The sequence below is a fragment of the Lampris incognitus genome, chromosome 12 (assembly GCF_029633865.1).
Source record: "Lampris incognitus isolate fLamInc1 chromosome 12, fLamInc1.hap2, whole genome shotgun sequence".
NCBI lineage: Eukaryota > Metazoa > Chordata > Actinopteri > Lampriformes > Lampridae > Lampris > Lampris incognitus.
The window spans coordinates 11,645,508-11,658,316 of record NC_079222.1 but is presented as its reverse complement, the minus strand read 5'-3'; the positions used below and the strand labels follow the sequence as shown (position 1 = coordinate 11,658,316).

At 44.4% G+C, this 12,809-nt stretch overlaps 1 protein-coding gene across 1 annotated transcript in view; it reads right to left on the bottom strand.

Moving 5' to 3' along the window:
* LOC130121793 (BCL2/adenovirus E1B 19 kDa protein-interacting protein 3-like) overlaps positions 1-6,370 on the bottom strand; it is a 29,108-nt gene extending 22,738 nt beyond the window's left edge. Inside the window, exons 1-2 of the mRNA XM_056290694.1 lie at positions 5,948-6,370; positions 765-972 (exon numbers count right to left, since the gene is read on the bottom strand). Coding sequence (XP_056146669.1) covers positions 765-972; positions 5,948-5,999 — 260 coding nt within the window. The 5' untranslated portion in view covers positions 6,000-6,370. The remainder of the gene's footprint in view (positions 1-764; positions 973-5,947) is intronic.
* Positions 6,371-12,809: the final 6,439 nt, after the last annotated feature.

Here is a 12,809-nt window from a genome sequence, read left to right as displayed (position 1 = left end):
ACTTTTTTGGGGGGTTGGGCCCCAGGCAAAAACTTCAATCATTCATGTGACTGTATGTTTTTATTTTTTATCTATTTATTTATTTAGTGATTTTGATATACTATATTAATCCCCGTGGGGAAATTCCTCATTGCATTTAATCCATTTTAGCTGTGTAGCTAAAAGCAGTGGGCAGCCGCCGTGCAGCACCCGGGGACCAACTCAGCTCATCTTGCCAGGCTGCGGTCAGGGGCAAAGACAGGAGTATTAACCCTAACATGCATGTCTTTTTGACGGTGGGGGAAACCGGAGCACCTGGAGAAAACCCACCACAGACACAGCCAGAACATGCAAACTCCACGCAGAGGATGACCCCCAAGGTTAGAAAACCCGGGGTTCGAACCCAGGACCTTCTTGCGTTGAGGCGACAGCGCTAACCACTGGGCCATGTGCCACCCAAATTAAATTTACAATTAATATACAAAAATTAATGTTGAATTTTGAATGTAGTTTTCATTGTCATACCACACTGTTAGCAGTTGGCTGATGTCGTACATAGCCGTCATTCAACCAAGCACACAATGGGACAGTAGTTTTAATACACTCACACAATCTCTCAAGGGGGACATATTGACATTTTACCTTTTTCTCATTGTACAATGTCACATACACTAGCGTTCAAGATGGCCACAGTCATACTGTGTGTGGAAACTAAAGTTAGCTGTTCTTCCTTGTATTCTTTAAATGAGTAAATGAGGACATGTCCAGAGGAGTCCTTATACTACCTGTCACAGGAGGAGTTGCTGCGGCTTGACTCATGCTGAGCGTCAAGAAGTATCTTCTCCATGTCTCCATTGTGAATGGAGGATGAGGAGGGGACATGCTCCAATCCTCCGACCATTGCTTCCTCCTCCTCCACCTGGGGAAGGGGCAGTAGACCAGGGGCCTGACCTGCTGTCGTGTCTCTGTTCAACCCCAATTCTACCCAGGACCCTGTAGGATAAATAGACAAAAACTTTACTGTTGTTGGCCTACATAAATATTTGTCAGTGCAGCAAAGAAAAGTGGTATTACATAGCTCAAAAGGCAGAAAATGGCAGTAACACTTCCAAAGTTAGTTTGAAACAACTCAGTAAAGTGGTACCACAAAAATCTATTTGGATTTGTCCTAATGACGTTTTTCTTGGTGAGGAGAACCTTAATTAGTACACAATAAGACATACAATGACATGTGTAATAAGAGATTTTAGCTTTGCCAATAGTTGTAATTTAGCAAAAAATTTCCCAGTTTATAGTCTTATCTATAGTCAAATTTAGATAAGCAGCTTGGATAATGGATGGATGGATGGATGGACAGATGGATGGATGGATGGATGGATGGATGAATGGATGGATGGATAGTCTTACCATTGCATGTATATTATGACATTCTAATACACAATCAGTCAATTCAGCATTCCTCGAAACACTAGTGTTTAGATATGACAATATTTCACAATAAAGATAGCCTGCTGGCACGAGGCCTGCTAAAATTTGTATCATGCCGGTGAACTAATAAAACACTATGCTGGAATTAGCAAGCTACTAGGTGTGAGCATTGTGAGCATTTTGTTTTCATTTACCACTAAAATCATTAGCATGCAAGAGAGAACATAACCCTGTCTCCATCTGATGATGAATATCACAACCCTTCTTCTGTACTACTGGACAAATGTCATCTTGACTGATCAATGACCACTATGATAGACACATCAGGTCACAAAATATCATTTATAAAACTAACTACAGAGAACTGATAAGTGATAAGGTAGCTAGGGAAGAATAGTCTGTGTTGAGGAAAGATAATGGTTTTTTCTAAAACCCTATCTACCGTTTCAACAAGCCCAGTGAGGAAAAGAAAGTTAAACCCTACATCTCCTACTGACATCTGATTTCATTTTCATGTCTTTGCTTCTGAAAAACTACTTCAGCGTCAGGGTGGCATGGTGGTCTATTCTGTTGCCTACCAACATGGGGCTCGCCGGTTTGAATCCCCATGTTACCTCCGGCTTAGTCGGGCACAATTGTGGGCCAATTGTGCCCGACTAATTGTGACTAAAGACACTGTGGGAAGCTGTAACAGTCAGAAATATACCTACTGTGTTTTGGGACAGTATTTTGGTTGTAGTACCACATTTGGTCACTGGGTGGCGCTTCGTGTATATACTGCGACTCATCACTGGAGCCATGGTCACTCCCAGTGTACCTGTCCCAGTCTACCTCCCAGCCTACCTAGTAACAGCTCGGTTCGTGTACAACTGTGTATCAGTCTACATGTATGTTGAAAGATTATAGTGCCGTCGTACCCAGGCATTCTATGGTGGCAAGTATAGGCAATTAAAGTGACACAAGTGCGAAATCCTACTATTGACTTCATCCCAATGACTCTACGCTAAGCTATCCTGGTGCAGCCTAGCTAGTACTAAGCTAACGCAGCTAACACGTAACCACAGCTCGTTACAAAGCCGGATGTGGGTATGTGTCCTGGTCGCGGCACTAGTGCCTCCTCTGGTCGGCCGGGGCACCTGTACGGGGCGGGGGGGGGGCGACTGGGGAGAACCTCCCACACGCTACGTCCCCCCTGGCGAAACTCCTCCCTGTCAGGTGAAAAGAAGCGGCTGGCGACTCCACGTGTATCGGAGGAGGCATGTGGTATAGTCTGCAGCCCTCCCCGGGTCGGCAGAGGGGGTGGAGCAGCGAGCGGGAAGAGTGGGGTAACGGGCCAAATGCAATTCAGGAGAAAAAGAAAAGAAAAAAAAACTACTTCATTAACAGAAATTCAAAAGTCGTATAAAAAGGCAAGGGATGAGAGAGACAGAGGACAAAGTGTATTTCTTGACATCAGAATAAGTGGAGTGGGGAAAAATTGACAGCGTGACCCAAACTGACCCAAATGAGTAAAGCCCTCACTCACTGGCTCTGCTGGCCCCGTTTCCATTCGGCGGGAGGTGGTGAAAGGGCAATAAATGCCTGTCTGTGTGCACTGAGGTTTCTAGACCCTGACTGGGATATATGACGCCGTCCCTGCATGATCCTTGCTTGTACGTGAGCTCAAGCATGGACTAGGCCCTGCATATCAGAGTTATGATACAAATGCCGGGGAGGAGGGGTGGAGTGGGGGCTAGTTGGAAAATGAGGTAGAGGAAAAGAAATCCAGTGCTGACCAGTTAAAAGGACTTTCTCTCACAACAATAAGTAAACACACAGGCCATGTGATAACTGCTTAGCAACGTGTCTCTGGACTACGTTTCACTGCCCGGGCAAAGGGCCAGTGGAACCCCCTACCTCAACCCTCACCCCCCCCCCAACTCCGATGGTGTGCCCCTCCCCCTGGAGTTGATTTAGTGCCCGCTCTCATCCTGCGGATTACACAGCAGACTGCAACCCTCGCCACCGTCAACAGCCCATTGTCTCTGCTCCATGGACTAAACCATGTTGCCATGACTCCGCCTAGGCCGAAGGTTCTGGCCCTGGATCTGTTATCAGCTGTTGGATGGGTTTAGGGCAAAAGCACAGAGAGACGGACATGCTGTTAATTCTCCACCTCGATGTACTGAGGCTCCAAAAGAGGAACAGTCAGGAAGCACCCACAGCCTTTAGGGACAAATTAGGAATGAGACAAAACATTCAGAGCACTAGAGTTGAGAGTTAAGAGAAACAAAGAGAAGGAAAAAAAAGACTCAGGTAGAAAACAGAAGACCCTGCAAACCATTCAGCCTAGTTTAGTTCGACAGAAGTGCTGTTACTGTAAAATTTGCATTATTGTATTGTTTTGTGATTTATCTCTGCAGACAAATGCTGTAATATCAATGTCCTGTCTGCAACTAAGCAACTCGGGAGTCTGGTTTAGTTAAGCCTATGAATGACCACTGTATATAGGGCTTACTAGATTTGGCAGGTTTATCACAACTACTCTTAGGTTGTTGATGAATGATGCTTTTCCCAAAATAAGCATAAGGAAAGAAAAAACACTAAGCTATTATATTCAGCTTTTAAAGAAACAGATTCAAATGGCAGCTTACCTACCTTACTAAAATGAATACACAAGTTACTCTAAGAGACTTCTCTCTGCTACCCTGGGGGAAATGGCAGCGTTGAGCGCAGGGACAGATAGCCATCTCCAACAAGAGCAATCTGTTGTTTTCAACCCTGCACTGCAACTGTGCACACAAAAAACATGGCAAAACGTGCTGTGAAAGCTGACAACGACTGCGAGCAAGTTGGCACGTCCGCGTCAGCCACCACTCAACACTGGTGAATTTAGGCTGTGGTTAGCATCTCTCCCCCCCCCCCAGCAGCCAGTTTGGCATGTAACCATTCCTTACTGAGGTATCACTCTACAAAAGAGGTCCTGTGTGTTGCAAACGCGTCACCACTTTGGACACGTAGCAATCAAAATATCTGTCCCCCTTGTCAGCGTGATCATAAATAGCACGTCAAATCAGTGCTCTCCATAACTTGGTATAGTTTATTTCAACAGCTTTCTGTGCACCCCCTTGAGTATTTTCATCTCTCCGCGGAGGCATGCGTGCCAGTTTGATCAACGTGCTTTTGTCTAAGCCTCTGGTCACCCGTGCATGTGGATCTGAACACGTCTCCCCTTGCAATGAACGCCAGTCTGAACAGTAATGCAGTAGCAGACACGCTTTTACAGCAGTCTCTCACTTTTTCCCTCATATGCAGAGAGAGAGACAGACGGGGGGGGGGGTGAGACAGAGAGAGAGGGAGGGAGAGAGAGTTTTTGAATTTACAACAGCTCTTTATTTAACGAGAAACAAACGTTAAAATGAACAATGCCATCATCAAACATACAAACATAGTCACTCCTTTTACATCAACACGCAGAGTTCAACTTCCATCACAGAACGCAAGATCGATTCAGTGAGAGACAGAGAGAGAGAGAGAGAGATAGAGATAGAGAAAGAGAGAGAGAGATAGAGACAGAGAGACAGAGACAGAGAGAGAGAGATAGAGACAGAGAGAGATAGAGAGAGCGAGATAGAGACAGAGAGATAGAGAGAGATATATATAGAGAGTTTCCGAATTTACAACAGCTCTTTAACGACAGAGAAACAAACTTTAAAATGAACAATGACATCATCAAACATGCAGAGTTTAACTTCCATCATCGAACCCAAGATCGATTCAGAGAGAGAGAGAGAGAGAGAGAGAGAGAGCGCGAGAGAGCGCGCGACAGAGAGAGCGAGAGAGTGTTCATGAAAGATGGAAGAAAGGAAAATACAATGCGAGCGAATAAGATTTTTTTTTTTAATGTGAGCCCATCTTACTTCAACTGAGCCTCACATGTGTTTAGGTAAAATGCTTTGGGGCAGGCTCCCACTTTGGGCAGTCATCACTTCAAATCTTAATCTTGCCAAATTACTGATATTTCCCCAAAGTCCATGGGGAGCCCCGACGTCAAATTGGACAAAAAAAGTTATAACCAGAGACAACAGCGACGCTGTTTTCTCCTAAACCGAAACCCCTCAACAGAATGGGAATCACCCCAACGGCGCAAAAATCGGTGAATCTCTTCTACCCCCTTTTTTTTGTTTTACCAATTCCAACTTCTTCCATCTCCCCTTGTTGACAACGGTTACACACCCGCCTACATACCGCCACGTGGCTTGCCGATTGGCCTACTCGTTAATCAATCAAACACAGGACGCCATCTCCTTAAACGCCATTGGCCACCCAGCTGTCAATAAACAAACGGAACATACTGTTCTCAACAGACCCCCCCCCCCTCCAAACAGTCAATGGTTGCTTCACGGCAACAGGGGGAAAAAAGCCACCATGACAATACATTTAAACACTCTTTTATCGTGTGGAAAAGCACAGCGGACATATCCCCGCGTAGCCCACGACACGTTCTATTAATCCAGCGCGATGACAGGCTTTTACGCCCACCCGCAGCGGCTATATTTACCGTTAAGTCCGGAGTCCCCGTTGTTTTCTGTGGAGGTAGCAGCGTCGGACATGGTGCCTGTGAGCAGGGTCGCTTGCGTAAGACTGTCAGCGGAACGAGCGCACTCCCGCTGCGCACATTCAGACGTGCGCACAGCCGCGCGCAGCAACAACACAAACCCCAAACTGAGCCGGGTCGCCTTTTACCGGAATCACGAGAACTGCCGCGGTCTCGATGTTCGTTTTCCTCAGCTGGTCCAGATACAGCGGGCTGCCCGGACCGTCCTGCAGCCGTGCGATGACGTCAGTTAACGAAGACGGAAAAACGACTCAAATTATGCAATGAGGCGAAACCAAACCGACAGCCCGTCCTTTATGACAACCCGTTTTTGCCATCTAACTGCAAGACTGGATTACGTATTGCAGATATCCCCAACTCATTTCTTCCTGGTCAAACAGAACATTTCTGATGTCCACACTGACATATTCTTCCTATGCACAACTGGCGTTTCAGATATCCCCGACGTCACTTTTCATAGGACAAATGACGTCACTTTTTCCATTCATGCGCATTGGGGCTTTCAATTTCAGATATCCACAATTGCCTTTCCGATGTATAGAATAAACGTTCCGGATACCGGTAGAATTCCTACCAGGAAAAACTCCCATTTCAGATACCCACAATCCAGCTGTTACTAGCCATAACTGCGTGAGTGAGCCAGTTTGGCATTTATTATTATTTTTTTGGATATCCAGAATTGCATTCTCTTTTTTCCCATTAATATTTTATTAGGATGAACCAAACAAACAACAAAAAACAAAACATACAAATACAATGGAAATGGAAATGATTGTCCTTTCATATTTTGGTAATCCCCACCAAAAGCCCCTTCCCACCCAAGCCTCACCCACTGTAGATGCCAAAAATATTGCTAAAATAAACATTAATCACATTAATAACTATTACAAGAACCAGCCCCCAACTACGGGTTAAATAGTGCTACTGCCTAGTGGATACCTCGGGAGAGGACTAGGCTACGGGAGTAAACCCCTACAGAAAATCAGTGTGTACACTGCTGTTGCTTTTTGTTTTTCTTGCCCTTCTGTAGCTGTTTAAGTGGGAGAGTACTCCCTCTCGTAGCCCCCCTTCCCATCCACCCCTCTAGGTCTGTGTTGTGTTTATCTGTTGTCTTGTTAGAAAAGCGCTATATAAGTTTATTATTATTAAGATAAATAAAAAAAACTACAAAATACAAATAAAATGGGTTAGAGAGCTTTACATTAACAATATGTATCCAGTCATCTCATAAGTACAAAGTTCAGGAACATGAAGCACAGAGCACCATGTACAAATTAACTATTGGTAGTCATTTCTGTTTACATAAGTCATGCTTTATGATGTCATAAATTTTAGTGACTGGAGAAAAATATATCCCATATGCCATAAGTATAGTAGTCTACACTGATACACAGTACCAATTAAAATTAAGACACAAGTGTGCTTAATCATAGGGAAGCACTGTCAGATGGTCAAAATAAAGAAAATGGGGCTGCCGAGGTAGAGTAAAATTTCTGGGCTGATCCGCCAATGGCACATTTAATTTTTTCTAGTTTAAGGAGCATCAACATGTCCTCTATCAGGGATGATTGTGAAGGGGGTGCAGGGAACTTCCAAAGAAGTAGTTTCCTTCTGCGAGCAAGAAGAGAGCCAAACACAAAAAATGTTGAGCTGCATCCATGTGAAGTTTTCAACCAAGATTCAAAAATAGCTATCCCTACACCAGGTAGGACCTCCACTCCAATGACTTCAAACTATTTCAAAAAAGGAGGACCGGAAACTTATCAAGTTAGGACATGACCGGAACATGTGTGTTGGGTCAGCTGGGGATTTGTGCACAGCGGTCACATTTGTCATCTACTTCAGAGTAAAACTTTGAAAGTTTAAATCTAGAGAGATGAATTCAATGTAGAAACTTAAACTGGATTAGACTCAGATGGGCACAGGAGGAAGAGGAGTTGACACATGCAGTGGCCCTCTCCCACCAGTCATCATCAAGCTCTGTACCCAACTCTTTCTCCCAGGGGCACTTAATATCGCTAAGAGTATGGTCTTTGAAAGCTATAATTGGTTATAGATCCGTGAGCTAAGTCCTGTAGGCGTGAGAGGAGTTTCAAGGAGTGTGCCCATGCCTGATTTGGGTGGTAATATAGGAAATTGTGGGTTATGGGTTTTAAAGAATTGGCATATGTGAACATTTCGAAAAAGGTTTGAGCCAGGCAGTTTAAATGTAGTAGATAGGGTCTCAAAGCTAGTAAAAATACCATTGATATAAAGGTCACTGGGACATTTTACTCCCCTTCTTTTTCACTGCCCAAAAATAGCATCCAGCTTTGCAAGGAAGAATAAATTATCATTACAAATAGATCCCAGCAGGGAGAAATTTCGAAATTTAAACTGCTGACAGAACTGAGTCCAAATTATAAACATGGATGTGACAACGGGGCCAAAGGTACTATGTCAGGAGGGGGGTAAACGGAGGGCACAAACATGAATAGGAGTCAGCCTCCATACGGCACCAGTCCATGTCTGGATGATGTAGCCAAACGATGCTGTTTTGGTTTTTTGCTGCCCAATAATAAACGAAAAGGTTTGGAAGAGCTAAGCCCCCCTTTGACCTATTTCTCTGAAGCAGAGACTTATTTATGTGTGGAATGCAGCTCCTCCATATAAAGGTTGAGATCAGGTTGCCAACTGAGAGGGGGGGGGGAGAAAGAAAAAGATTTGGGCAGAATAAGAGGCAAGCACATAAAAAGATAAAGAAGCCAGGGCGAAACATTTATTTTCACACATTGAACTCTCTGCCAGTTAAAGATAAAGGAATAACCTTCCATCTCTGAAGGCCCGATCTCAGTTTCTACTGGGGTTGTAAAGTTCTCTTTTTGTAGAGATTTAATGGAACGAGTGGTTTTTATATAAAACTAGTTTTAGAAAGATGAAAAAGAAATTCACCTTGGTTGATCATTAATGCAGAGTTGTTAACTGGAAAACACTCGCTCTTTGTGAAATTTAATTTATATCCAGAGAAAGCGCCAAAGTTTTCCAGTACAGCTAATATTTCTGGTACACAGGCAACAGGGTCAGTGACCTATAATGACCGGTCGTCCAAATATAAGGACAAATGATGTCCAATACCCCAACGATGAATGCCCTTAATCAATGGGCATGCTTTCAGAGATATGGAGAGGGGTTCAATGGCTATAGCGAATAAAAGAGGTGATAGGGGGCAGCTGTGACGAATTCCTCGTGAGGGGGGGAAGTATGGAGAACGTAGATTATTGGTAGCCTGTGGAGAGGAATAGAGGAGGTGGACCACTGAGGTGAATTTTCCCCCAAAACCAAATTTTTCAAGACATCAAATAAATATCCCCATTCCGCTCTGTCGAATGTTTTTTTCTTCTTCTCCTGCATCTAATGAGATAACTACCTCTGCTGCATCTGATGGAGATGCAGAATGAATAACACTTAGGAGCCGACGCACAATAGAAGAAGAATGGCGGCCCTTCATAAAACCTGTCTTGTCCTCCGAAATAATATCCACCAAAACAGTATCCAATCGGCTTGCTAGAAATTTCGCCAGTATTTTGACATACACATTCAAAAGCCAAATAGGCTGGTAGGAGGCACAATTTGTAGACTCCTTGCCAGGTTTTAACAGAAGTGAAATTGATGCTTGGGTCAATGTTGGAGGCAATAAGCCTATAGAAATGGCATCATCAAACATTTCCAGAAGAAAAGGGGCTAGATTATTTGAAAACTTAAAGAAGAAAAAAATCATCAGTGTACCCATTGGGACCTGGGGATTTGACTTTTTGGATACATTGACTGGACCTTACCAACTTCCTCCAATGAGAAAGGTTTGTCTAACTCCAGATTTAATTCTGTTCTAATAGTAGGAGTTTCTAAGTTATGAAGAAAATTACTCATGGATGTTATGTCACTAAGGGGAATTCTGGAGTGAGTTGGACGACATGGTGGAGAGGGTACCCAAGGAGGAGAGAGTGGTGATTGGAGCGGACTTCAATGGACATGTTGGTGAAGGGAACAGAGGTGATGAGGAGGTGATGGGAAGGTATGGAGTCAAGAAGAGAAATGTGGAAGGACAGATGGTGGTCGATTTTGCGAAAAGGATGGAAATGGCTGTGGTGAATACATATTTCAAGAGAGGGAGGAACACAGGGTGACGTACAAGAGTGGAGGAAAGTGCACACAGGTGGACTATATCTTATGTAGAAGGCGCCATCTAAAAGGGATTGGAGACTGCAAGGTGGTGACAGGGGAGAACGTAGCTAGGCAGCATCGGATGGTGGTCTGTAGGATGACTTTGGAGACCAAGAAGAGGAAGCGAGTGAAGACACAGCCGAAGATCAAATGGTGGAAGTTGAAGAAGGAAGACTGTTGTGTGGAGTTCAGGGAGGAGTTAAGACAGGCACTGGGTGGTAATGAAGAGTTGCCAGATGGCTGGACAACCACTGCAGAAATAGTGAGGGAGACAGCAAGGAAGGTACTTGGTGTGTCATCAGGACAGAGGAAGGAAGACAAGGAGACTTGGTGGTGGAATGAGGAAGTACAGCAAATTATACAGAGGAAAAGGTTGGCAAAGAAGAAGTGGGATAGTAAGAGAGATGAAGAAAGTAGACTGGAGTACAAGGAGATGCAGCGTAAAGCAAAGAGAGAGGTGGCAAAGGCAAAGGAAAAGGCGTATGATGAGTTATATGACAGGTTAGACACTAAGGAAGGAGAAAAGGACTTGTACCGATTGGATAGACAGAGGGACCAAGCTGCAAAGGATGTGCAGCAAGTTAGGGCGATCAAGGATAGAGATGGAAATGTGCTGACAAGCGAGGAGAGTGTGCTAAGAAGGTGGAAGGAATACTTTGAGGGGCTGATGAATGAAGAAAATGAGAGAGAGAGAGAAGATTGGATGATGTAGGGATAGTGAATCAGGAAGTTCAGTGGATTAACAAGGAGGAAGTGAGGGCAGCTATGAAGAGGATGAAGAGTGGAAAGGCAGTTGGGCCTGATGACATACCTGTGGAGGCATGGAGATGTTTAGGAGAGATGGCAGTGGAGTTTTTAACTAGATTGTTTAACACAATCCTGGAAAGTGAGAGGATGCCTGAGGAGTGGAGAAGAAGCATACTGGTACCGATTTTCAAGAACAAGGGCGATGTGCAGAACTGTAACAACTACAGAGGTATAAAGTTGATCAGCCACAGCATGAAGATATGGGAAAGAGTAATAGAAGCTAGGTTAAGAGGAGAGGTGATGATCAGCGAGCAGCAGTATGGTTTCATGCCACGAAAGAGCACCACAGATGCGATGTTTGCTTTGAGAATGTTGTTTGAGAAGTATAGAGAAGGCCATAAAGAGTTGCATTGTGTCTTTGTAGATTTAGAGAAAGCTTATGACAGAGTGCCGAGAGAGGAGGTGTGGTATTGTATGAGGAAGTCAGGAGTTGCAGAGAGGTATGTAGGAGTGGTGCAGGATACGTATGAGGGAAGTGTGACAATGGTGAGGTGTGCGGTTGGAATGACAGATGGGTTCAAGGTTGAGGTCGGATTACATTAAGGATCGGCTCTGAGCCCTTTCTTGTTTGCAATGGTGATGGACAGGTTGACGGACAAGATCAGGCAGGAGTCTCCATGGACGATGATGTTCGCGGATGACATTGTGATCTGTAGCGAGAGTAGGGTGCAGGTTGAGGAGAGCCTGGAGGGGTGGAGGTATGCACTGGAGAGAAGAGGAATGAAAGTCAGTAGGAGCAAGACGGAATACCTATGCGTGAATGAGAGAGAGGACAGTGGAATGGTCAGGATGCAAGGAGTGGAGGTGACAAAGGCATTTGAGTTTAAATACTTGGGGTCAACTGTCCAAAGTAACGGGGAGTGCAGTAGAGAGGTGAAAAAGAGAGTGCAGGCAGGGTGGAGTGGGTGGAGAAGTGTGTCAGGAGTGATTTGCGACAGAAGGGTACCAGCAAGAGTTAAAGGGAAAGTTTACAAGACGGTTGTGAGACCAGCTATGTTATATGGTTTGGAGACAGTGACACTGACAAAAGACAGGAGGCGGAGCTGGAGGTGGCAGAGTTGAAGATGCTAAGATTTTCACTGGGAGTAACGAAGAAGGACAGGATTAGGAATGATTATATTAGAGGGACCGCTCAGGTTGGACGGTTTGGAGACAAAGCAAGAGAGGCAAGATTGAGATGGCTTGGACATGTGTGGAGGAGAGATACTGAGTATATTGGGAGAAGGATGCTGAATATGGAGCTGCCAGGGAAGAGGAGAAGAGGAAGGCCAAAGAGGAGGTTTATGGATGTGGTGAGGGAAGACATGCAGGTGGCTGGTGTGACAGAGGAAGACGCAGAAGACAGGAAGAAATGGAAACGGATGATCCGCTGTGGCGACCCCTAACGGGAGCAGCCGAAAGTAGTAGTAGTAGTATGTCACTAAGGGCTTCTGATGTATACAGGATGGAATAGTAACATGAAAATGTATCATTAATGATAGCAGAGTCTGAAGTTAGGTTTTGAGAGGAGTCCACAATTTTGGAAATCACACGTGACACAGATTTACATTTCATTTGATGAGCAAGGAGCCGACTTCCCTTGTCTCCATGTTCATAAAAAGTACCGTGTGTATGGAGCAACAGTTGGTCTGCTTTGACAGTAAATAGTAAGTTGAATTCTGTCTGGAGGTCCAATGTCTTTGTCTATGGTATTTAGAGTTAAAAAAAAGAAAAAGAGAGGTGCTAATTTGTGTTTACTTGCATACAGCAATAACCATTGGAAGTAGGATAAATCATGTTTATATCATGTTGTGTGTAC